General features: G+C 37.9%; 6 protein-coding genes across 15 annotated transcripts; 5 read left to right on the top strand and 1 right to left on the bottom strand.

The window, feature by feature from the left end:
• Window positions 1-5,015: 5,015 nt before the first annotated feature.
• On the top strand, window positions 5,016-5,678 carry LOC147514082 (uncharacterized; the record flags this gene model as incomplete). Its single annotated transcript, XM_086598990.1, has 1 exon — window positions 5,016-5,678. A coding segment is annotated over one exon (474 nt), but the record flags the coding sequence as incomplete, so codon positions are not given.
• A 1,689-nt stretch (window positions 5,679-7,367) lies between these two features.
• On the top strand, window positions 7,368-8,936 carry LOC147514083 (protein BREAKING OF ASYMMETRY IN THE STOMATAL LINEAGE-like). 2 transcript variants are annotated; one of them, XM_086599591.1, is made up of 4 exons: window positions 7,368-8,024; window positions 8,110-8,196; window positions 8,333-8,535; window positions 8,640-8,936. In XM_086599591.1, the coding sequence occupies exons 1-4, from the start codon at window positions 7,800-7,802 to the stop codon at window positions 8,746-8,748; spliced, it is 624 nt and encodes a 207-aa protein (XP_086455717.1). In that variant the 5' UTR covers window positions 7,368-7,799; the 3' UTR covers window positions 8,749-8,936. The 2 variants fall into 2 exon arrangements, with proteins under 2 accessions (XP_086455717.1, XP_086455718.1); XM_086599592.1 differs by having other exon boundaries at window positions 8,333-8,516.
• A 986-nt stretch (window positions 8,937-9,922) lies between these two features.
• On the bottom strand, window positions 9,923-12,390 carry SUV2 (protein dimerization). Its single transcript, XM_086597494.1, has one exon. The coding sequence runs from the start codon at window positions 12,388-12,390 to the stop codon at window positions 10,114-10,116; it is 2,277 nt and encodes a 758-aa protein (XP_086453620.1). The 3' UTR covers window positions 9,923-10,113.
• Window positions 12,391-12,568: 178 nt separating this feature from the next.
• LOC147514085 (uncharacterized) lies at window positions 12,569-15,522 on the top strand. Of its 6 annotated transcripts, XR_015215894.1 has the most exons (5): window positions 12,569-12,708; window positions 13,292-13,470; window positions 13,575-13,958; window positions 14,876-14,932; window positions 15,117-15,522. XR_015215894.1 is itself a non-coding variant. In XM_086597495.1 (4 exons), exons 2-3 carry the CDS (start codon window positions 13,345-13,347, stop codon window positions 13,929-13,931), a joined length of 483 nt encoding a protein of 160 aa, XP_086453621.1. In that variant the 5' UTR covers window positions 12,569-12,708; window positions 13,292-13,344; the 3' UTR covers window positions 13,932-13,958; window positions 15,117-15,522. The 6 variants fall into 6 exon arrangements, 5 of the variants coding, with proteins under 5 accessions (XP_086453621.1, XP_086453622.1, XP_086453623.1 ...); XM_086597495.1 differs by lacking the exon at window positions 14,876-14,932; XM_086597496.1 differs by lacking the exon at window positions 14,876-14,932 and having other exon boundaries at window positions 15,122-15,522.
• On the top strand, window positions 12,570-16,076 carry LOC147514086 (general transcription and DNA repair factor IIH subunit TFB5-like). Of its 4 annotated transcripts, none has more exons than XM_086597500.1 (3): window positions 12,570-12,708; window positions 15,117-15,186; window positions 15,733-16,076. In XM_086597500.1, the coding sequence occupies exons 2-3, from the start codon at window positions 15,152-15,154 to the stop codon at window positions 15,908-15,910; spliced, it is 213 nt and encodes a 70-aa protein (XP_086453626.1). In that variant the 5' UTR covers window positions 12,570-12,708; window positions 15,117-15,151; the 3' UTR covers window positions 15,911-16,076. The 4 variants fall into 4 exon arrangements, with proteins under 4 accessions (XP_086453626.1, XP_086453628.1, XP_086453627.1 ...); XM_086597502.1 differs by having other exon boundaries at window positions 12,663-12,708; window positions 15,122-15,186; XM_086597501.1 differs by lacking the exon at window positions 12,570-12,708 and adding an exon at window positions 13,820-13,958.
• Window positions 16,077-21,391: 5,315 nt separating this feature from the next.
• LOC147514087 (uncharacterized) lies at window positions 21,392-22,448 on the top strand. The gene has a single exon (XM_086597504.1). The coding sequence runs from the start codon at window positions 21,540-21,542 to the stop codon at window positions 21,987-21,989; it is 450 nt and encodes a 149-aa protein (XP_086453630.1). The 5' UTR covers window positions 21,392-21,539; the 3' UTR covers window positions 21,990-22,448.
• The last annotated feature ends 3,392 nt before the right edge of the window (window positions 22,449-25,840 follow it).

Consider the following 25,840-nt stretch of genomic DNA (forward strand, 5'->3'; position numbering starts at 1 on the left):
TTTGTGTTGTATTGAGTTCACCTGTTTTAATAAAAGAGGTTCTTAGAGACCATGATGGTATCTTTTCCAACCGTGATCTGTGACATGGTGGAGTTGACATTGTTTGGAGTCCTCATGGCCTAATGTGGCGAATGCTGCAGAAGGTTCTTGTTGGACAAATGCTAACTAATACAAGCCTTGAGGCTTGCTATGGTCTTAGGCAACAAGAGGTTCAACGAAAAATGAAACAATTGTACGCTAAGATTGGTACACCAATTAATATTGGCCAGGAAGTGTTTCTAATGGCCTCTGATGTGATATTGAATTCAAACTATAACTCTATTACCTTTAAATTGTGCTTACTCCTTCCTTTGTCAAACTAACTCAGCTAGTTTGTCAAAAAGGAATTTGGTTCATGACAGCTTGGAGTTAAAAATATCATAAACTAGACACCGCATGATACTCATATACTTTATGCAAAATACATGCTCTTTTAATCATATAAATATACACACTATGTAATTTGCCCCCTCTAACACGTAGAGTTCACTCTCAACATCATTTAAAACCTTACCAAACTTTTGAGAAACTATGGTTCACTTCAAGTTATAATACTTGACACCAAAGTCTTCAAATTCCCTAATTATAGCACCTTGGGACAACCATTTCAAAAGCATTACCATCCATGCAAACAGAGAAATGAGGGGGGTGTGTTTATCTTCAAATTCCCCAACTATCAATACAAGGATCTGTTTACCATAAACAATAAAATAGACTTACAGATTGATTTCCTTATATCCAAGTCTCCATTTTCCGAAAGCATTCCAACCAAACTAAGTTTAAATGATCATACAAATTCTTGCTTTACATTATTAAAATAAATTTGCAAAAAAGAGAGAAAGAGGGGTGATTATTACATTTTAGAGAAGCAGTGTATTGAGGAAAGTAAGGAGAGTCTGAAATTCTTGCAGCACTTGGATACGATGATGACGTCCTTCTCTATCTATTCTCGTTGCCCCCATTTGTAATGGGAATTTTAGTATGTCGTACGAAAGCCCAAACTAGATCCAAAAATCCAAAATAAAAAGATATTTATTTTGTGTTGAAAATAAGTTTTCATTCGGAATTCATTTCAATGCAAAGATGTTGTGTTGCATCAATTGGAATATAAGTTCAACATGTTTTATGAAAGAGGTGTAGATATTTCATGCAAAAGAAAGTAAATTACATGCACACACATAGAAATTGTATGAGTCTGGAGAACACATAATGCTTGCATGAAAATTGTGATATTAATTAAATAAAATCATATATATGCTAGGTATAACTTTCTGCCATAAGCATAGTCAAACAAAAACAGAGGCTTTTCATGTCAGTTCCTGATTTTAATTACTACAACATATATATACATAATAGATGCGCAAAAAGTTTAGATGGATAAAAGCGTCGGGAAATCTCATGATGTATTGGAGGAAATTGAATTCCTAGGCCTTCCCTCAAACCTTCCCTCAAACTTATAGATATAAGTCCCACGTAAAACTTACAAATGTTGTCCTCGAACACTTACAGATGTAAGGCCCACGCAAACTTACAAATGTTGTCGTCGAACACTTACAGATGTAAGGCCCACGCGAATTTGCAAATGTTATCCTCGAACACTTACCGATGTAAAATGGGGAATGTTTTTACTTGTTAAACGAAGACTGCTCTATTTAATTTTGTGAGGAATTTATGTTAAAGAGTATTTGTAAAAGAGGAATGTGTTTACAAATGTTATCCCTCGCAAATTTATCCCTTACGATGTTATTCCTCACGAATTTATCCCTTGCGATGTTATCCCCGCAAATTTACAGATGTTATCCCTTGCGAATTTACAGATGTTATCCATCGCAAATTTACAGAAGTTATCCCTTGCAAATTTACAAATGTTTTCCATCGCGAATTTATCCGATGTTATCCCTCGCATTTACAAATGTTTTCCATCGCGAATTTATCCGATGTTATCCCTCGCAAATTTATCCCTTACGATGTTATCCCTCGCCCTCGAAAATTATCCCTTGTTTTTTATCCCTTTATCCGATGTTACCCATTTTATCCATCGCGATTTTATCCATTTATCCTTTTACGATTTTATCCATTCAAAATTTACAAATTATTCCTCGCAAATTTACTTTACGATGTTATCCATCGCAAATTTATAGATGTTATCCATCGCGAATTTATCCCATGCGATGTTATCCCTCGCAAATTTATCCCTCCATACAAATTATCCATCTTTTAAATTTATCCATCGCAAATTTATCCCATGTTATCCATCGCGAATTTATCCATTATCCATTTTATCCATGCATGTTTTAAGCATTTGCATCGGAAATTTGATCCATCACAAACTTACAGATATTATCCATCGCAAATTTACAGATATTATCCATCGCAAATTTACAGAATTTACAGATGTTATCCATGGGAATTTATACCTTGCTAGGTTTGTTTTACTGACTTGACCTCTTGTTTCCATTCTACACCTCTTATCTTATCTCTAATGCATGTTTTAAGCATTTGCTACGCCAACAAACAGATGAGAAATTTGAGTGGACAGATATCTGTATGATTGTCCTGCCATTCCCATTGGTTATACGAATGGGAATCATGACTATCTTAGGTATGTAATGTTGTTTTGTTAATGAAGGATAATTTTCTTTGAACATGAGAATTATTCAGTTTAGTCCATTTAGCCCCGGTCAGCCAACCTTTAGATTCGCCCCTGTGCTTAGGTATGTAATGTTGTTTTGTTAATGAAGGATAATTTTCTTAACATGAGAATGATAACAGCTGCCGTTTACTAGGAAAGTTATGATGAAATGTTTATGTACAATTTCCTTCCACGGGGCTGGGATGCGACCTTTGCGGTTTGAAAAAATGGGATCATAGTTTGAAATAAATGCACATGTTGCCATGAGATCAACATAAGCAGGGCATCATCTTTCTTTTCAGAGTGCTGCCCCGCAATTGTTCTCCACAAATTTTCTGGACTATTGCAGACACACACACACGATCTGTATAAAGATGCTGATTTGTTACATGATTTAATATGCTTGCTCCTTGGTGGTATTGCCAATTTTTTAAGGCTCCATGTATTGAGCAATCTGCAGCCGACAGTAAAACACACACACAAATAGTTGTCAAACTGTCAATAACGATTTGTCTTAAAAAACTTACGGTTGCAAAGGTGTCTCTTATGCACTTGAAATCTTGAATGCACTTCCTTTAAAACTTAATGACATGCTTTATGTGTACATGCATCCTCGTGTCAAGACACACCTGAGAAAGTTAGAGGTCTACAACTGTAGATATGGCATTATATATTTCTATAAGGTATTGATAATGAAAAAGGTATCGTTTGGTGAAGATGCTCTCGTCACCATTGAGTTCATCCTATGAAAATACAATATCGTGTCTACATTTCTAAACTTGTCAAAGTTGTTGCGGAACTGAGTTCTGGTTTTCAAAATGATTTGTTTCCTCTGCGCATGAGAAAATGTGAAAAATAAATTTTGTTTGTTATGAAAGTTCAATTCTACAAATTGTGGCTCAAGGAAACTTTCTCATTCAATTCTATGAATTCTGGCTTGATGAAACTTTCTCATTCAATGACACATTTTTTATTGTACTGCATTCCTACACAGTACACACCGTTATTTTGAGGGTTATTTCTGTGAAAATGCTTCGTATCTTGTTGAGCGGCTTTCTTTTCTGGTTATTATTGTTTAATTCTTGTTATACCTCGGTGGTTTTGGATGGTTCTTTTATTTTTAAGATAAAATCATTACTTTAATTTTCTATTATTTACTTCTCACTTGGCAGTAGAAAAGTTTCATGTTAGTAAGGAGTGCTTGCGAAGCACTTCACATTGTGTTTTTTTCTCCGGAAGAATTCACAGCGAAAGGGTGTGGATAAATTTTACTTGGCAACTGATTTTCCTACTTCGTGAGAGTTTTATTTTTCTTATAATCGAGATTTACAATAATTGGAAAAAGGAATTTTCTTTTTTCATGAAAATCCAATTCTTCAAATTGTGGCACGAGGAAATTCTGTTATTAATTTGGACACTTCATTATTTATTGAACTGTTTCCTACACCATTGTACAAACATGCTTTTTCAATGTATGTATTGTTTCAGTTTTTGTTGTACTCATGGTGTTGCACAGATTGCATCTCAACTGGCAAGGCTATATTGCACAGATTAATCACACTACAACTGTTCTTCAGCTGTTGATCACACTTCAATCGTTCTTCAGCTGTTGTAAGCTTAAAAATTGTGTGACATGTTCCTCTGATAGGACTCTTGCAACTTTTCTCCTAAATTTGGTTGATTTATTTGAAACTTTGTCTCCCACAACTCTTTTGTTTTAGCTGCTTTCATGTATATCTGCCCCAAACTCTTTCCACGTTCTTGATATCCTAAACCGTTTAATGAATTGTTTTAAAATATCTGTCTTTGCATGATTTAATCATAGTTAATATTTCTTTTGTTTCACCAGATGATTACTGCTAATGATGATCGTGATACAGAGTACTTGCCAGTTAAAATTGGTTTTTGTTCTCCCTTTTGTCATACTAGTCATAACACGGAGTTAAAATTTTTTTTTCAGCTGTTTGAAATAACATGTCTGAAATCCTTTCCAGGTAACCTATGTGATCATTACTTCTTGCAAATTTTAGCATTTCGTAATCAGCAGATTTTGTCCTGCTGCAGATGAAACAGGTTCTTTATTTTCCACTGTTAATACTCGTTACCCCTAAACAAAGACTCGTAAGCAAAAGTAAATACTACGTCAACCCTTAAGCTTTCAGCCTTTCACATTACACTATCAACTACTTTATTTCCTCACTAGTCACTCCCCAAACTTTATTATAACAGGAAAAGAGCTTCTTTGGTAACACTTTGTTCATTCTTAAAATCCTTTAAAAGGGATTAAGGCTTTCTGTCACATTGACATAGTAAAACTTCTCTTTGTTCTTCTCTCTGATTCCAAAAATCCAACTCCAAAGCCATTTTCACTTTAGCAATTGAGTTGATCACTCTAGTTTCCTCAAACTCTCACTTGGTGTTCTGTTTTTGCAATTTGATCGTAGGCATTCTCTTTGTTTGCAGTTCAAAGTCTAATTCATTTCATTCCAATATTGAATGCGGTGGTAACGACATATTGATTCCCAAGAGAATTGAGAATGAACAGATAGAAACAGATGAAATAACATTGTTGCCAATCGACATTGAAGAATCATCAAACGTACCAAGTGTTTCTAATGACGACGGGAAACCAATTAACGAGGATAGCAATGATAATATTGACGATGAGGAAGGTGAAGATGAATTCAGAAGAAGAGTAGAAGAATTTATTGAGAAGATTAATAGAGCATGGAAGGCAGAGAAGTTAGCTACATTCTCTCCCTATGTTCATAGAGAACAACAGCTACGTAGGCAGTTAGGTGCAACCCTTGTAATGTAAATTGTCATTGCATTTTTGTTTCCTTGACCGGATCTTATTAAGGTAGTGAGGCCTTGTTTGTCAATTGTCATATATATATAAACTATTTTTTCACCATGTCTAGGAATTTTGATCACCCAAGGTTGATGAGTTGATGCTTCAGAGCAGTTGATCATTTTTATACAACTCTAGCTGATTTCTTTCAATAAATATTTACGTAGCACCCGCTTTGAAACTAGCTTGTACTATTGTAGTAATACTGTAGAATTGCAATAGATTTTCTTTCAACTCTGATCTTTTTGAACAACTCTGAGTTTCTGACACTAGTATTGTAGTAGATTATGTTTGAACAATTGATGATAAAACATGCTTCTAGCAAAAGAGTAGCAAACAAATATTCACAAATATATTTTCCCAAGCTGAAAAATCTCCCTCCAATTTGTGCCATACTAGGCGTACCTCGTCCCTTGGCCGCAAAAGAGAAAAGATGTCAATACACATTCGTGTAACTTCGAAATATTCTGGATCCTAGAATATTTCTAAATTAGTCTACGAAAGAGTATAGAGTATATGTATGATGCACCAAATGCATCTTATATAAAATATAATCTAACATACATGGCCACTCTTATTGTACCCCTCCATTCTGATAGTGTTCTGCACTTATGAAGGCTTGCTCTGCAACCCAAGTGTTATGCTTCAAAAAGGCGTATTTTGGGTCGAGTTCCAGAGTTTTTCGCGACAGTATGCCCAACCAAGACAATTATAGGCTTTGCTGAATTTCGAATAAATTGCAATGGCCTTTTCTGAGTCTTTAATTGATTCGGCGTATATGTTGAAAGGGTACTCTATTGGGCACTCATGAAATTGCGGGCAGCTTTGGCCCAAGCCCAACAACTAAATCCAACAGAAATAGCCCAATACACCCCCTCAACGCATACCGGTTACTATTTTTTCAAACCGTTTTAACCGGTTTCATCTCTCTTGCAAGACTGAACCCTAAAAAATATATATATATATTTTTTTTTGAGTTTTCTGTCATGTTCATACTCAGAACCTTATGACAAACAAACCAAATACTCGTGGAACACAACAAGTGAAACCTCATGACAAACAAACCCGAGAACAAACTGAATTGGTGTTGCTCAATTTTTGAGGATTGGTTATGCTCAATTTAAGTGAAACCGAATTGGTGTTGTTCAATTTTTGAGGATTGGTGTTGCAACCGATGGTTTGTTTGTTGCTCAATTTTTGAGGATTGATGTTGCTCAATTTAAGTGAAATCGATAGTTTGTTTGTTCATTCTGTCTCGGACTCAAATTTTTTTGCAACACCAACACAAACAAACAAACTAAATCCTGACAAACAAACCGAATTTTTCGCAAACAAACAAACTTATTTGTTATGAGGTCCAAACGACCCAATCATGTTGCCCAAGAGAGTCCCCAAATGACCCCGCATTGTCGTCCTGGAGACTGTCCAAACGACCCCATTATATTGTCTAGCTAAAAACCCAAAGTTTTATCTCAAACGACATGCGAAGACTGCTTGAGTGTATATTGAAACGACATGGCGAGACCGTTTGAGTGTACATTCAAACGACGCGAGGATTTCGTTATGGCAAGATCGGTTAAATTGGTTGTTGGGCTTGGGCTTTGATGACAAATTTGTAATATTTTGGCCGGGGGGGGGGGGGGTTGTGCCAAATTAAATCACCATGTTGAAATAGCAAAAAAAAGCGGTCTTTTTGTAGTTGGATTTAGAATCAATGTCACAGTGTCCAAGACTCCAAGAGCATAGGTATAGTACTCAATTACAACATATTACAACCTTTTATGCATGGCGTAGTCCCCTTGTGCAGTTGTGCTACACATATCTTAGCCATTTCCGAAGCACCCACATCCACATTTGCCTTACACTACCTTGAGAATGATATCAAAAGAATACCCTACAACGTTTGAACACGCTAGCAAAAAACAGCTGATTAGGATATACCCCAACACCATCGGAACAACTAACAACACCTCTAATGGAAGTTGAAGCTGTCTTCTGGATTCCTCAATTTTTTGAAACGTCCCTAGACCCTAGCTAGTTACATCTTGTTAAAATTCTAGATCCTACTTTGGGCCTTGTTGACAGGCCCATGCTTAGTTTCTCAATTTAAATACTTTTCTTCCCAACTATTTCTCCTATTTAACCTCCTTTTTACTTGCCATTTTTGAAAAACGAAACTGACCAAATGAAATTAAACTTGTAACTCATTTTATGTTCCTCTTTTCAAATTCAAAAACTCGTTTATAACAATGCTTTTACATACTCACAAGTGAATGAATGATGAGAAGCCCTCAAACAATGTCGAAAAAGCATCAAACAACTCCTTCTGTAGACAGTGAACCAGCTCAAAATAAGTCAGGCTCCCATCGATCTTCTATGACCAGTGAGGGCTACATTAGCTTCTGTTTCAAAGGTAATGGTTCCTTTTACGTTGTCAAAGATAGGAAGTCGCAAATATCATCTGATTCCCTCGAATGCACAAGCACACGGACAAGGCGGAAGGTTAGTGCTTACTCATTCCCATAAGTTACACTAGCATCTTATTTTTGGTGCAATTGAGTAATAGAATTATTATTTGTTCAAACAGCTTCGATATGAAGAGAACGTAGACAACTTCAAAGAAGATGGAATTGATCTTGAAGCAACAAGTAAGAGGGAATCTTACTATGGAAAGGTTTGGCTTTATTTTCTTGTATGCCTATAAACTACGGTCTTCGTTAGGCAATAGTGAGATCAATCACAATTTAATTAGTTCAAACAGAATATTATAACAAACAGATTAAGGAACTTTATTATGGTGTCTTTTCTAGGGTGAAGAAGAAGAAGAAGAGAGCATCTACTTTGATCCAGAGTCCTCTGCCCAAGGAATTACAGAAGAACCATATGACGAAAATGAAGAGTATGAGTATGATGGAAATGAAGATTATCAATATGACGAGAATGAAGATTATCAACCAATATCACATGAATCCAGCGCATCAAATGACAGCGCAGGTTCATTTGCCTTTCCTGCGTAAGTTAGATTAAATCATTTTATCTCAATCTATTCTTTTCCTTAAAATTGAGGAGCATGGAAAATTTGTTCTAATGAGTTTGCAAATGCAACTATATATGCAGATTGAACAGAGTTTGGAGTGGCAGTCCTATTAAAATGCCTAGAACAAAGGGTGCGCATTTGAGGAAACATAAAGACTGGCGACTTGTCCTTTTATGTTGTCGATTTTGAAGGCTTGGTTTACTGTCGATTTAACTTTTTTCTAGCTTATTTCAATTATGAAAAACTAATCACAAATTTACACGAGCGAATTTCTTCAGCTTGAACATACAGTAACAAGCGTATTTGTTCACTGTAAACACACTCACGTATTTGTTCTTTGTGCCTCTTCTGCTTGTGGGAATTCAAAGAAATTTCATCCCCTGGATAACTTAAGAAATTGGATTTTGACTGTTTGTAGTATTGGTGTTTGCTCTGTTGCTTGATAAGGAGACCAGCACCAAGAGAATAGTTATTAGAACGGCGGAAATGCTAGCTGCATGGAACTCAATAGTCGTTATGTTATAGTTTGGAAAACAGGGACTGCATAGTGGCATATTCTGCTTATAGCCTCCTAATAACCAGCCACAACATAACAGTTCCGGCCTTACACAACTAAACTTGCCAGGCAGATCAAAATCTAATATATAAGCAACTTCTTTGGTAACAAAATAAGCCAGCGAGGTTGTGCACACCTTTAGGGAAGGCAACGAAGTAGCTGATTACCTATCTAAAGTGTGTGCAAATGCTGATTAGCATATTTTGTATTCCATCCCAACTCTTAACTGTAAGCTTGAAGCTATTATTTTACCAGGACAGGAATGGACAAATGCATCTGAGAATTGATTAGTAACATTGGTTCGGGCATCCTTAACCCTTTATTTTCTTATTCGAATAAATAAATTAATTAATAGATAATTAAATTAAAAAAAAAAAAAAAAAAAATTAGGAATAACGCAGCGCGGTCTAGAGATTCCACTGCAATATGTAAACATGTAAAATTAGAAAAAGTGTATTTGAAGACCATTTCATAGCCTACTGCTAATTCCATACCATCACTTTCGATTTCCATCACCTAGATAGTCTCAATACTGATGCACCTGTGTCATCTAGCATCCCAAGGTACAGAGTAATATGGCTCAGACATGGAATGGACTAACAGCACAACTATTAAACAACTGAAAATGAAGAGCAGAGCACGGAATCAGTTTTCAAGTTTCTGGTGATCACACCCCGTTGGTCTGCATTATAGTCTTTAGTAGTATATATTACACTCAAAAATGAAGAACTTAACTGTTTCATATGCACCCATGATACTAAACTATGCTGATTAAACACAATAACAATTGCAAAAATTAATGACAAATTTACCTGGCAAGGATTTAGACAATTAAGATGAATCATATTGCACAAAAATTTGAACGAGAAAACAATCAAACTATTGATTACATCTGGCGTGAATTGCACATTACACTTCCAAAGTTGATGATCATCTCCTTCTTGGCTAAATCTGCCGGAAGAAAGGCGTAGGCTGAGTTTTTAATAATTATATTAGGATTAGGGATTTCCCAAGGAGGCAAAAACTCTTGATCGAAACACTCTAGCTAACTCTACAATCTCATCCTCAGCCTTTCTCTTCTTAGTACTATCAGATTTCCACCAGGCCCTGCCTTTCCTGGACGTCCTGCTTACAACATCAACAGTTAAGCTAATCATGTCTCTGCTACTTGTAAGTGCATGTATGATAGCACTCGAGCAGGTAGGACTTGATGCCAGTCTATTCAAAAGAATCAGTGCTTCTCGTACCAGCAAATTCCTTTCTCTGCACGTTTCTGCTGATTTGGCTGACTCCACTGCCTCAGCATCCAATTCTGAAGCCAATGCTTGCAAAATCAACTCCAGAAAGTTGGCCCCATTAGACATCTTTGGATTCAAGAAAACTTCAAAACCTAATTTTCCAGAGGAGGCAACAAAAGCGAGCACCACTATCGCAAGGGTCCGAAGTTTCAGCTCCTGTGTACCACGTCCTCTGCATTTTACACATTCTGCCAAGCCCTCCAGTATATTGCTAAATACTTGAAATGTCAAGCCATCTGTGGTGGCATCATCAGTAGCTTCTGAACTCGGATCATCTTTACATGCAGAACAGAATGAAACCAAAATTTTTGGACAGTTCAAAAGGAGATATAGAAGGCGCACTGCTTGCTTCTGCACATGCAAACTGGCACTTTTGCACAACAGCTTAGACAGACTCTCAAACAGCAACCTCGAGCCAAATGTTTCTCTTTCTGAACAAGGGTTGCTTCTCATAACTATTATATTCATGACAGATAGTGCCTCTACTTGTATGCATTCTACTTTATTCCCTATAGCAATCTGATGAATCATCTCAAAGAGGGAAAACCAATCTAGAGCAGAAACAAATGCCACATTGCCGGGATATCCATAGTCCTTATTAGAAAGAATATCAAAGTCAACTGATCTCGTACCAGAAGTAACATCCCCTAGATAAGATGCCTCACTCCTTGTCACTGCAAACTGGTCCCCAGTGTGCACCTTCTGTGATTTCCAGATCTCCGCGATCTTGTTCTCACACATGCCTTCAATCACGACATTGTCCCTTCGATAAGATCTTGTATCCCAGCCTAGAACCTGTTGTAAGACAATGCACATTATACGCAAAGATCTATAAACAAAAACAACATTGTCAAGAGTACAGAGATCAAGCAATGCATCAATCAAAACTTCAAACTTCATCATCTCATTGTTTATCTTTGTTAAAATGATGTAAAGACGAGCCACTTTAGCAGCTTCGGCAGAATGAACATGTTGCAGTTTATCATTTAATGCTGCATCTGAGAAACATAAATCTGCCAAAGAGTCTGAAGTTGCACCGACTGGCATACTCATGCCCATGCACCTGAAAAGGGCATATATATCTGCAGCACACATCACAAACAGCTTGGATACTAGACTTTTTCCTGCTTTTTCGCGGCTTGGCAATCCCCAGATAGCCTGAAGTTTGTTAAACAAATCGTGCTGGGAATCGAAGTCATTCTTTCTAATTAAAAGACCAGAACCATCATCCGTCTCTGTTTGGACACCAACTGCTTTAGTATGCTTTGGCTGTGTGGTTGCTTCAGGGAGAACTGATTTCTGAAAAGAGCGCTCAGTTGAACCACTATTTATCAGAGCACGGCGCCTGAGATCAGTTGTTACATCTACTCCATCAGCCTGCACATTTTTCCACTTAGGACCATAGCCTCCCCGCGGTTGATGGCATGAAGAAGGGACCTCTATACATTCAATGCCGTTTATGCCAGTATTGGAAACCCTTTCCAAAATTGGTCTGGAAGACGAGGTTCTGTGGTTACCCATAGCTTCAATTCCAGCCATGGGGAATGAGGTGCTTGCATTTTGAAACTGAAGGCGGTCTTCAAAAACAGCCATATGTTCCACATTACGTAATCTAAGCTGCTCCTCTTTATTGTCTCTGTCCTTCTTTAAGTACACACACTCCTTTTCCAAGTTCGATAGCTGTTCAGAGACACGACGGAGCTCTTTCTTTAACGAGTCGATTTCGTGGTGGGGAAGAAGCTCTCGGGGAGGAGAATAGTCCGCGGGAGGATTGTTATAGTTTTTGCGGGAGCATAATAAAGATTCGTTATTTTGACGGTGGGGGAGGAGATGGGAGGATTTTTGAGAGAGGTGTCGCGGAGGAGAATGAATAGGAGAAGAAGAAGAAGAGATAAATGCTTGTTCCGCAACACGAGTAGCTTGTTCCAAGAAGTTTTCATCCCACTCGTCACACCAATCAGACTCTAAAGACTCCATTTTTATTGGAAAAAACAAATTTCAGAATTGGAACATGATTAATCAACCGTTCAACCACCAAAGCCCAGTTAAGTAGTACTAATTACCGTTTTTATGCTCTGGCTGATCAGCTTTCATCATCGTCTTATCTGTTGCTCTTGTGTTTCTTCAATGGCAGCGCCCGGTCCATATTCAAAGCCCGAAACCCGGCCCATATTCAACCACGCCTTTGGGTGTAAGTAACCGAAAATGATTTATTACAAAGACCTCGACTTGTTTTTGTAAATCGAAGTCACAAAAGTTAGTATTCTTGTGTTCCAAGCCATCTCTTCCCAACTGGTACGTTTCTCTCTTTACTTGATGAAGAAAATTATGTCTCTGTTTAATAATATAATGTTTACCTGTGTTTCGGATTTAACAAATCAAACCCTAGATTTGTTGAATCAATGTTTTTCGTAATTCTAGAGGGTTGTTTGTTTGTTATTACTCCTAGTTTGTAGCTCATTTTGTGTATATAAACGGTTTGCTTTTGTTACAAAGTCTGAAAGACTGCTAGACCAGGCTACTATGCAAATTGGGTCAACGATATCTTGTGGAGCTTATTTATGGCCAAGAGAAATGGGATTTCCAGACCCCTTAGATTTTTCGATCCATGACACATGCATACCCACATGAGTAAAAATTTAAATATTCTTTCTCAGACCCACGAGGCAAAGTGATTAATATGAACTTACATCTAGGTTCTGAAAGTGAAGATCTTGTAGGTTAGTATGCTTTTCATCCGTAGTAGCCAAGAATCTTATGCTGTTTTGGAGACGTGATTCCTGAGGTGGCGATTTCTTATTGTTCTCCCCATGTTTATTTTTTGAGAGATATAAATTCAGTAAATTTCTACCAATCATCTTCTAGTGGTGTATTGCAGTAATCTTAAAGCCATAGCTGTTGTCAGACAAAGAGTATCTAATAAAGTTGTCAATGGGAACTAGAAAGGTGTATGAGAAGAAACTGAGATCTGGTTATCTCCACCACGATCCGACCATCAACCCTGGCCTTGGTTCCTCTCGTTGCCCTCGTTGTCTTTCACTCTTAGACAGGGATTCCGTATGAAATTTCTCCTTCATACTTTAATTGCAGATAGATCCTATCTGATGAAGTTTAGTAGAGAAACCTTATGTGCTTTTTACTTGGTTTGAATCTCGAAACAGGAAATTGGAGAATGGACTATAACTTCCGTTTTACATGACGTAACGTCTGTGGTTGGGTCGGGAGCGGGTGCAGTGCTAAGTTCTGTTCATGGCTTAAACTCAGGACTATCGTTTGTTCAGAAGCACGTAAAGGGGCCTAAATGGGTTTCTTTTGTTGTTGGACTTCCTTCATTCCTTTTATTTGCTGCTGCTAGCGCAACGTTTGGAGGTTATGCATTTCCCAAGTTTGTTCAGCTCTCTGTCACATCCTATTACACTGCCTCCAGCGCTTCACATTATGCTATATCACACCTCACCAGATCCATTGAAGAGTCTCGTATTTCTTCTAGTTCATTTAAAAGATCAAGCTTGTCTTAGTATGTGCATCTCGGCAAAGAACTCCTGGTACTTGTTTTGCAAAATATTTTTGCACATAACGTCTTTTAATAGTTTTGCATTCTATTGTTTTGTTTTGTTTTTGATTTTTTTTTTTTTTTTTAAAGTATGCACATAAGCAGTACCCATTAGGGGTTGCGTGTGGACCACTTCTGCTACAATGCTTTGTGGGTGCCGTAATCGTAAATTGAGTAAATAACAGTGAGGAGTATAACTTATCTTGTTGGAGCAACAAATGATAATCAGATGGTATTTTTATATGTTTCGATAGGTTTGTACTTTATGGGAAGATTGGTTCCTAACTGAGGATTGGTTTTTAAGATGGGTTCTTATCTGTCACCACTCCAGATCGTGTTGGGTGAGCAACAGCCGCTTCGTCACAGTACTGACTTATGGGTCACACTTTTATTTTTCCATATGATGGTGTTGTATCTACTAAAATATACTCCTGGTTACCATAGAGGTGGAGAACCAAAGTTCCATTGTGTATATGAGTTACTTTACTTTGCCTGTCAGGGAAAGGAAAAAAATGGGTTTGTGTTGGTGAAACTATGATTGAAATAGTTATTATGGTCAATTACTAAGATAAGTTAGAATTTTGAGTTTTCATATGAAATTTAAGAGTAATGGAGATCAAATTGGTTGAGAAACTTGGATGGCTCTTCAATACTGATAAATCGTTGTATTTTGCAATGGCAGTCGTGTATTTTGTTTGTGAGATTTGTTTGATGTATATATGTGTGTGTGTATTTATTCAGAACTGAAAAAGGAAATAGCAGTAACAAATGAAAAGAAAGCAATGGAAGAAAGATGTGACTGACATATTATTACTGTGTCTCTTGTATGGTATATGGTTGTTTGACGATCAAAATCTGCTCCTTAAATATGGAAGTGAATGTTTTCTTCTTCTTTTTTTGATTATCAAGAAATAGGAGAGACTAAATTGGTGAGGGTTTACTTCAACAGAATTTTATATTCTGGTGGTAAGTAGTTTCCTATTTTGAGTGAATTACTAAAATTCATATGTGGGACGGGACCAAATAGTGTTAATTTAGATTTTCCATGTGTGCATGTCAAAACCAGACTAGTGAGTCATGCTATGTGGAAGATAGAAAACTCAGATTAGAGCATTTCAGAAGACTAAGAAGATGTTTTATTTTGGTGCAGTTCAGAGGCTTTGACTTTGTGATCACTGGTACATAATGGTCAATGCCACCAAAGGACTACTTATCTCATGGTAATGTGCCTAAAAAGCTCGGCTCTTGGGAGTGTATTTTGCAATTATTCTAGAATTTAATTTGTATACTGCGAAATATCAGATTGTTTCACTGCACTCATAAACCAATACCACCTATACCTGTACATTGTCCGATAAATCCCTTTGTCCCATCTTGGAGTGAGCTTTGCATGTGGTTCTTTCATGCAGACCCTTTGAAGGGCATTATGCAATTATTGTAGGTTTTAGTTTGTATACACTGCAAAATGATATCGGCTTCACTGTACTACAGTACTAGGCAGTTGCCAGTTTCTATGTACTTGGCAATTCGGCAGTTATAAGTTTCTTTGTGCCATAGTTGTCCTGACCATTTTGTCACAAATGCTGACCCTGCTCAATCTGATATTCTGATAATTGCCAACACCTGTAAGAGGTAGTTTAAGATAATTCTCACTAGTAGGCAGATGCAAAGGATTCCCTTATCTACCAATAACACCTATAAGGGTGCTTTGTGTCCCTTTATGTTGTCTTGGAGTGAATAGGTTTGTTTGTGGTTGTTTCTTGCAGTGACATACCTATGACACAATTTATTATCAACTATAATTCGTCATTGCCAGCTTCCCAGAGGTTCATATTACATGTGCTGGACAACACTCACCTCTTTGTCCTACCAAATGTTGGTGAAATGATCCGTAGTGCCATTTCAGAATTCAGAGACCAGAATTCGTATGAGAAACCTGCCTAATTACATACTTTGGAGGATGAGATCATGAATCCATTGCTTTGTTATCACGATCAAGTGTGATGATCATTTAGCATAGCAAAGGATTGAATATATGTCTTTCCGATGAATTGTCATCAGGACAACTTGGTAATTATTTTATGCTTTTAGATATTTGGTATTGCCCGTGGCTCCTTTACTGTTTAATTTTGTGCCTATTCTAGAAAAAGCATAGTAAAGTAGGGTACAGTTATATTCTCAACATGATTATCAGGGTGTATGTATATAACTTAACCAAGTTGTGCTAGCGATCTTAATCTCCTGTCTTGTTCCTGGACCCTCTGTTTAGTAATTCTTCGCACTTTTTTCAAAGTTTGTATGAAAAACAACAGATCATAGATGCGTAACTTATCAATTAGGTTCAGTTACCAGTAATGATTATCACCTGGTCTTTATGTGTGTCACACTAGGCTGTGGTAGTTTAGATTCCATGAAAGGCCCAGGCCTTCATCTCTGTTGAGTTTCCATGACTATCTTTCACCAAGAGCTGAAAGAGGATGATTGGTGGAAATAATTTGAGACCTAGATCTTTGACTGAGGGCAGTGGGTGCAGTGGCACCATGTTTGATCAGACTTCTACTGCAACACATACAAATGAAATTAAAGGGAAAAATAGGCCGACTCATAAAGTTAATGGGGCATAAGTGTATGGTTTACCTGCTATCTTGCTTGGGTTCTCTGTGTTGATGTTTGTCAGTGTGTCTTTCCATTTTTACCAGTAGCCCTGATGCTTGGAACTAGTCTGTCATCTGAGGCTAGGCATCTACACCCATTATTAGGGATCTTCTGCTGCAATTTGTAGGAAGGGAGTTCCTTTATTGTGTCATATTTCATTGTAGCTCCTGTTCAGGTCATTCATCGTTTTCTCATTTTTGCATAATGACCCTTTTAGATCTAACTGGGGATTGGAGAGTGCAGTGGATGGAAACATTGGTTGTACCCATCTTGGGCCTAGGCGGCTACCGGCTAGGCTCAAGTCTCCTATTTGGGAAGAGATGGGCCGTGTGGAGGAGTTGATCCCAGCCACACAGGTGGCCCCTTTAGCTGGCCCACACCAGGGTAGTTTCCACCATTGGACGGCGATTCTGCCACATAGGATATAATTTCTTTTGAAATGGATTGGAAAAAGAGTTATTTAGGGGAACATTTAGGGATATGGTCACAAAAATATTTTATTGAATGTGTCAAAACCATAATGTCTATTGAATGTAGAATACAAAATTAGCTGTTACTTTTATTAATAATAATTGTATACTAATAATAATATCTTTTTGATTATTTTAGTGCCCAATTTTATAGTTGGGATGGGTCTTAATATAATATAGGTTCATTTCGCCCATAAAGTGCAGATTCCTATCAAGTCTTAATCTCTAGGCTCCACACTTGACTAAACAAATTGGATCCACCTAGATCAGTGTCTGTAACCATTAATCTTGGTCTATAAAGTCTACTGCATAAGTTGTTAACTGAGCAAATTGCTCCATGATTGTTAACGTTTTTCTAAGAATTCAGCATTCTTTTCTCTTATTATCTGTCAGAATGTAGTTATTGTTATTGTAGCTTGTACAAGTATACGAGACCACTTGGATCACAAACTTGGGGATCCTGTCGTCAGTTGATCCCGCAGTTCCCAGGTTAGATAAAAATAAGCAAGCCGACCTTGTCACAATGAGCCAAACTTCCCAAAAAAATATATAAACTATATAAGGCTCTAATCCATAGCTCAGATGGTTGACAAACTTCATTGCAACGATGAAATAGGTAGAATTGGTTCCCCACTTCCTCCCTAATGGGAAAACGTAAAACATATTGGACTGAGTGATCATAGGCGACAGGCTAAACGTAGTAAGAAGTACGTCCAGTCCATCCGTTGACGTCCTTGTGATGTTGGATATGATTAAGTAAACTGCATTTAGTCGGGTTGAATTTCTAGAATTCTCTTTACAGATTGTGGGCTGGTTGAAACCAAAATATTAACTCCAAACAACTTATTGTCGTAGCAGTAGTTGAAATGTTGAATCCTGTTCAGTATATTGTGCGAGAAGGGGTACCGTTATTGAAGTTGTAATAGGAACCAATTATGTATTTAGCTGATGACATTGCCAGTCAGTCAATCTGAATTATCTACTGAGAAGTTCCCTGGGCCTTAGAGTGGTCATTGAGGGCCTATGGATGACAACCATAACTAATACTATTATTATAGGTATAAGAAACTTCCTAATCACAATAAACAAAAGTAGATACGACGTCAATTCCCAAAAGCTTCCACCATACAAGTGCTACAACTACTTGGCTTCCATGGTACACTTTTCTTCAACAACAAAGGCCTTTAAAAGGGCTTATACCTTACTTTTCTGCCACACAGTACTCTCATTTTATCTTCAGTCTGGTCTGACTTTTAACAGTCCTCTTTGTTATTCCTTTGGATTTTCTTTTCTCTCTTCAATCCCAACACTATGTTTCATGCCACAGTGGAGTTTATCAGTCTAGTTTCATCCAATTCCATCTTGGTCTTCTCTTTTTGTAATTTGATCATACTCATTCTCTTTGTTAGCCATTCAAAGTGTAGTTCATCTCCATCTCATAATGAAAGTGGTGTTCGTGTTGCATTAAGTCCCAAGGAGACTGAGAAGGAACATATTGAAGAAGATGAAGCTTCATTCTCTATCCAAATTGAAGCATCATCAGACATCGTAGCTGAGGTTCCTGTTACTAAAAAGGAATTAGTTAACCAGGCTGAAGCTAATAAAAATGAGGACGAGGAAGACGAAGATGAACTGAGGAGAAGAGCCGAGGAATTCATTGAGAAAATTAATAGAGCTTGGAAGGCAGAGAAGTTAGGTACTTCTGGCTATACCCAAAGAGAACAGCTACATGGGCACCTAGGAAGCACAGTAGTAAACTAGTAATGTAAATGACATTGCCACTGCACTAAGAAGAGGGATAATACTTTTGGCATCCTATTGTGGCCATGATTAAATGACGCTAGGAAATTTGATACTGATGAAGAAAGAAGGGGTGATGATCGACACTTGGGAGGTGACTCTGATCGCACTTTAATTTCCTTGATGCTTTGCCATACAATCCTACTAGGGATGCTGATGATAGAAAGTATTGTATAGCAAGGATGCAATGTTTATCAAATCCTTTTATACCAGTTTGGAGGAGAGGAGAATATATCTTTGAACCAGCAGCTTGGATGTAATTTCCTTTTGAAGTAGATTTTGGTTAAAATCATAACAAAAAACTGTTGGGTATGTGACTGAATCCATTCTGAACCTGCTTCTTGTTTTTGTATTGACAGTCACGTACAGAGGAAGTGTGGGACTAGAAATCAGTTTTGGTGTGATGTATCTTGATCAGTAAATCCATTTTAATTATGTGAAAATCTCCGAGCCCGGAAGCTCGCTTGTTGTTCCTCTACTGCCTGACTAATCATTAACTCTTTTTAGATGCTAATCTGTTTGGAGAAATTATCATAAAATCAAGGCAGCTATAATAGTTTGGCCCTAAAGAGATCGGTCTTTCATCTTTAAGGTGGATAACCAGTATTTCAGTTTTTCCTTTATACGGAACTTTCATCTGCTGAACTGATCATTTCTAAAATTGTGTATAGCTACACTGATATTCTTTTATAAATTTATCAGTGTAGTATCCTCAAATGTATATCCTGTAAAATGCAAACATCCTGAATTCAGGCCTTTTAAAAAAGGAAAAAAAAAGTACAAAGGGCATCGAAAAGCATTTAGAGTTGAATCAGATCATCAAAGTGAGGAATCTGCTGATTATATATCTTGGGATGGGTCTTAGCTGTTAATGTTTCAGTTGTGTTTGGCCGTTTGGGTAACTATATAAGTGAACATTCCTATCAGTCCTAATTTCTAGGCTCCACTCTTCAGTTTTGACTATGACTAGTTGGCTCCACCTAGATCATTGTATGACTGACTGTCTGTAACAAAATATCTTGGTCGATAAGGTCTGCTTCATAGGAGTCAACTTGCCAGAAAACTCCAAAGCCTGATGACATTCTTTTAAGAAAATCCAGCATCATTCCTCTTATTAATTGACAGATTCTTGTTGTTTGCTTTTGTAGTATATATGTCTTGAGTTGAACCTGCAGTTCCCACTTCCCAGGTAAGATGAAATAAGCAAGCCACCCTTTTTCCATAAGCTACTCGAGCACATTACATCCAAATTCCAATCCTATGGTAGATTGGTAGACCTGTCAAAACCAAGTCCATAGTTCAAATGGTTAACAAACTTCATCTCGAGGATGATATTGTAGATTCAGATCTAATTTCCCAATCCAAATTAGAATGATAGTAGGGGTTTCCCCTGTTAAGAAGACGTAAATCATATTGGATTGGGTGATCATATCCAACGTGCAAATTTTTCCAAGAAGTAGGTCCAAACTCAGTCCATGGAGTCATGGACATCCTTATGACTTCGATTTGAACAAACCAATGGTTGCATTTGACCCGAGCGTCACATTTCTCAAATTCAAACTACACGTTGCGGGGTAGTTGAGATATATATTAACTGTAACCACTTGGTATAAAATAACTGTAACCACTTGGGATAACCGGATAAGATGATCTTTTCGTCGTAGGGATGTTGGATTCTAAGAGCATCATCAACGCGTTGTGATATTTCATTTTTAATGTGACAATTGACAATTTTTATAGCAATTTTCGTCACCAACCCGTTGTCAAATGATCGTTTTGATTTTAAGAATTGTCAAAATTAGACCCAAATTGGTGAAGAATATAGAAATGGTGTGCACGGGACAACTTGACCCGTCCAAGAGTGGGACCTACTTTTAGCCCAAAGAGTTTGTTTTTTTAATAAAAAATTCAAATCTAGAACCAAAATAGAAATGTCTCGCGGGACAATTTGACCTGTCCAAGAGTGGGATGGGACTACTTTTACCGTCTAGATTTTTTTTCGTTTTTTTTAATAAAAAATTTCAAATAGTTCGATTTTGTACCGTTGGGCTTTTGAACTGTTGGGCTTTTGTAATTTGGCATGGGACAACTATTCCCATCCAAAATTAAAAAGCAAATTTTGCCCAAAATACGTTGATTCTTCCCTTCTTTTTAGAAATTTTGAACTACCAAAACTGAGGTTAAAACAAAATGGAAATGCGTTGATGATGCTCTAAGTATATTAACCGGGAGGGGCCTCTTACATGTGTGGTTACCATTCTTAGAGTTGTATAAAGGATGGTAAACTATTCAACTATGGATATAGCTGATGCCAGCCATATAACCTATTTATCGACTGAGAAGTTGTCTGGACTCTGTAGTGGTTCATTGAGGATTTTGAGGAGTCTATGGATAACTAATAAACTAGGCCGAGGCTTCCTAATCACAATAAACAAAATACTTTTCCCTTGTGTTGTTTTTAACTCTTGCAAGAAAGACAAAAGCTTGCTTAGTACATTTTTTTTCAATGGAAAAAGCCTTTAAAAGGGCTCATACCTTCCTTTAGTACTCACATTCTTCCTTTCTGCATCTTGTCTGACTGTCGAGGATCTTTCATATTCTCTTAGTTCTTCCTTGGGAATTTCTCTCCTCTCTTACATTACAAAATCATGATTAATGCCACAATGGAACTTATCAGTTTAGTCTCCTCTAACACTCTTTTGGTCTTTTGTTTTTTCAATTTGATCATTGTGATTCTCCTTGTTAGCACTTTGACGTCAAATTCAGCTACATCCCATAATGAAACTAGTGATTCTGTAATAATAATGCCAATGAATACTAAGGGGAGTGAGGAACATGTGATGAAAGATGGAGATTCCTTCTCGATCCGCATTGAAGCATCACTAGACATTGTAGAAGAAGTTTCCAGTGTTAAAGAGGTACTAGTTAACGACAATGAATATGATGGAAAATATGACGAGGAAGATGAAGATGAACTGAGGAAAAGATTTGAGGAATTCATTGAGAAGACTAATAGAGGATGGAAGGCAGAGAACTTGGGTAACTCTGGCTATGTTTACAGTTTAGAGAGGAACCTGGGAGGCACACTTGTAACATGAATATCATTGTCGTTGCACATTCTCTAGTCAATTATTATGGCAATAAGAGATGGTACTTTTGTGAGTAGAATTTTGTAAATGATTAAGGGCTAGGATACTTTGAAGCAGGAAAATGGAAGGTGCTGCTGATTGCTGATTGCTGATTGCCAGTTTTCTGGGTGCTTCTCACAATGTGATGATTGAAAGTATTCTATCAGAGATGTGATGATTGAAAGTATTGTCCAGTAAAAATGCAATGTTCACAAGTGATGACCAAATCCTTTTTTGGCAACTTGAAGGAGACTGACTAGGTCCTTGAACCAGCTGCTAGGACCCAATTCCTTTTTGAAGAGGAATCAGTTGAAAATGATTTCCAACAAATCATCATGGCTTTGTATCTGAATTGACAAAGGATACTTCAAATCAGTTTTTGGTGTAGTGTAATACTGTATTATATATATAAAGACCTGTGTTTATCTCTTTCGGAGTGGCAAACACACTTTTCTTAGGATACAGCTAATTACTAATACAATCACTTGAGATGTCAATATCTTTGTGAATATATCATCATGAAAGTATGAAACACAAGCCGCCTATCTGAGTTTGGCCCTCGACTCCTCGAGTATGAGATTGGTCTTTGGGTGGGATAGCTGTCCAGCTTTAGAGTTCTCTTCTTATTGTCTGATTCTGTGAGTTTATCACACAAAGTCTCAAACTAGTGTAATACCGTCTGTCTCTAGGTTGGTCTGTCAAACTAGTTATAGCCAGTGGAAGAAGTTTCAAGTCTAATGCCATTTCATATTCTTATGTTGGTCATGTTCCGCTGAAAAGTTATTATGTTGTGAATATAACACTGCGGAAATAACGTTATCCACTACAATAGATCAATCCTACACAAGAATCGATCCTTCTTACTAGACAAGACTTCAACACCCTCTAAAGTAATCCCAACACTTCTCAATATCAAATAACAAGTATCTAAAGTAAAATAATTAATGTAAAAGAAGAACAAACCACAAGACGAGATATATTGTGGTTCGGCAATTTGCCTACGTCCACACTATGAGTTTCAAGCTTTACTAGATGTCCGGAGTAACAGATTACAAGTTTCTCAATTCACTCACAAAGAATGAACACTCAACTCACAAAGAATTGCTCACTTATAATCTCTCTATTTCTTTGTTTTGGAAAAGTTAGATTTCTACAGAAAAAACCTATATTTATACTATTTCAGAAAACTTCCGAAAAAGGGCAAATTCGTGCTGAAATAAGGTAGAGCGCGGGTCGCGCTCTCGATCAGGCAAAGTTGAGCGCAAGTCGCGCTGAAGAGCCTGTAATTCACCAAAGGCATGAGCGCGGGTCACACCTTGCCCAGTAAATGGAAATGGGTGGTCGCTTCTTCACACTAGAATGAGAAAACAACTTTTTTCTCTACAATTCTCCACCTCGGTGAGGTTTTAACACATAAAACCGAGCCGAACACATCCAGCAAGAACACATCCAACCAGACATTCGCAGTCCATCCGCCCTTAAGGGCCATGCCCACAAAGGGCTCTATCAAGCATGTAGGATTTGGAGCAAGTCCAAACAGTGTTGGAACTTAACTCCGGTGACAACCTTAGTCAGCATATCAGCATGATTGTCATGGGTGTCCACTTTCTCAAGTGCTACATCACCATCCTCAACGACATCCCGTATAAAGTGATAACGGACATCAATATACTTGGTCCGAGCATGATGAACCTGGTTTTTCGCCAAATGAATAGCACTCGACTATCACAATGCAAAGCAACACCCATTATGCTCAATACCCATATCATCCGTAAGACCTCCGAAGCCATAATGCCTCTTTCATCGCCTCTCACGCCGCCATATACTCTGCCTCAGTAGTAGATAGAGCAACGATAGCCTGTAGCATAGACCTCTAACTAACCGGTGCACCATGCATCATAAACACATAACCAGTAGTCGATCGTCGTCTATCTAAATCACCTGCATAATCTGAATCCACATATCCACTGACATAACAAGTGCCTCCATCATAAACTAATCCCACATCCAAGGTACCTTTCAAGTACCTTAATACCCATTTCACTACCCTCCCAATGCTGCTTTCCAGGATTAACCATATACCTGTTTACAACACTAACTGCCTGTGAAATGTTTGGGCGTGTGCACACCATAACATACATCAAACTGCCCACTGCATTAGCATAAGGAACATGTGCCATATACTTTTGTTCCTCTACCGAACTAGGAGAGAACTTAGCTGAAAGCCTAAAATGCCCAGCCAAAGGCGTAGAAACCGACTTTGCATTCTCCATACCAAAACGCGAAAGTACTTTCTGAAGGTATTTCTTCTGAGATACAACTATCCGTCGATTCTGCCTATCTCTATCAATCTCCATGCCTAGTATCTTCTTGGCTCCACCTAAGTCTTTCATCTCAAACTCAGAGCTAAGTTGAGATTTCAATTTGTCTATCTCCACCATGCTTTTGGAAGCAATAAACATGTCATCCACATAAAACAGGAGATAGATGAAGTCATTACCACGAAGCCTACGAAAGTAAACACAACAATCATACTTACTTCGGGTGTACTCATGTTGCATCATGAACATGTCAAAGCACTTGTACCATTGCCTGGGCGATTTCTTTAACCCGTACAGTAACCGATTCAATTTGCATACATGATCTTCTTTCTCAATAACGACAAACCCTTCAGGTTGTCTCATATAGATCTCTTCCTCCAAGTCCCCATGCAAGAAAGCAGTTTTCACATAAAGTTGCTCTAACTCCAAGTCGAAGTGAGCAACTAAACTCAATAACACACGAATGGACGTATGTTTGAACACCGGGGAAAATACCTCATTGTAGTCGACTCCTTTTTTCTGTGAAAAACCCTTTGCTACCACTCTTGCCTTGTACTCAGTACTGTCGGACTTAAGAAGAACCTCTTTCTTTCTGAACACCCATTTACTGCCGATAGTCCTTTTGCCCTTTGGCAATAAAACTAGGTCCCATGTGTAATTTTTATCAAGAGATTCCATCTCTGCTTGCATAGCTACCAACCAATCTCTGTAATGAGCATCTCTAACAGCTTTCTTGAAGCTATCTGGTTCATCATCTTCGATATTCAGTGCATATGCCACTAAATCCACCTGACCATAGTGTTTCACCGGCTTCTCGTGTCCATACTTGTGCACTTCTTTAACTTGTCTCTTTGGGTTAGGGTTAGCCACTACAAGATTGCGGATGCTCTTGTTCTTCTTCCTGTTGCTGTGTGGTTCAATGATTTGGTACCTCATCATGATCTAACCAAATCATCTCACTGCGATCGCACAACTCAAGCTCAAGAGGCTTGAACTTCTATAGACTTCGCCCATTCTCCCCCTACTTTCGGCTTACTGAAAGATAATACGGAAGTCTCATCAAAGGTAACATCTCTGCTGACCAGGAACTTGTGGTCTTCTAGACACCACAATCTGTATCCTTTTACCCCATTTGCGAAGCCTAAGAATATGGCCTTCTTAGCTCTAGGATCTAGCTTGCTTTCCTTCACATGGTAGTAAGCTGTCGATCCAAACACTCGTAAAATACTATAATCAGCTGGGTTACCTGACCACACCTCATAAGGTGTACTGTCCTGCAATCTATAGCTGGTACTGGTGACCTATTGTATAGGTAACACGCCATGGACACTGTATCTGCCCAATACTCTTTGCCTAGACTGGCATTAGACAACAAACATCTCACTCTTTCAAGCAAGGTTCTATTCATCCTCTCTGCCATTCCATTCTGCTGTGGCGTGCCCCTGACTGTCTAGTGTCTAGCAATTCCTTGTTGTGCACAAAACTCTTGGAAAGGTCCAT

This window comes from Coptis chinensis, chromosome 3 (assembly GCF_015680905.1).
Source record: "Coptis chinensis isolate HL-2020 chromosome 3, ASM1568090v1, whole genome shotgun sequence".
NCBI lineage: Eukaryota > Viridiplantae > Streptophyta > Magnoliopsida > Ranunculales > Ranunculaceae > Coptis > Coptis chinensis.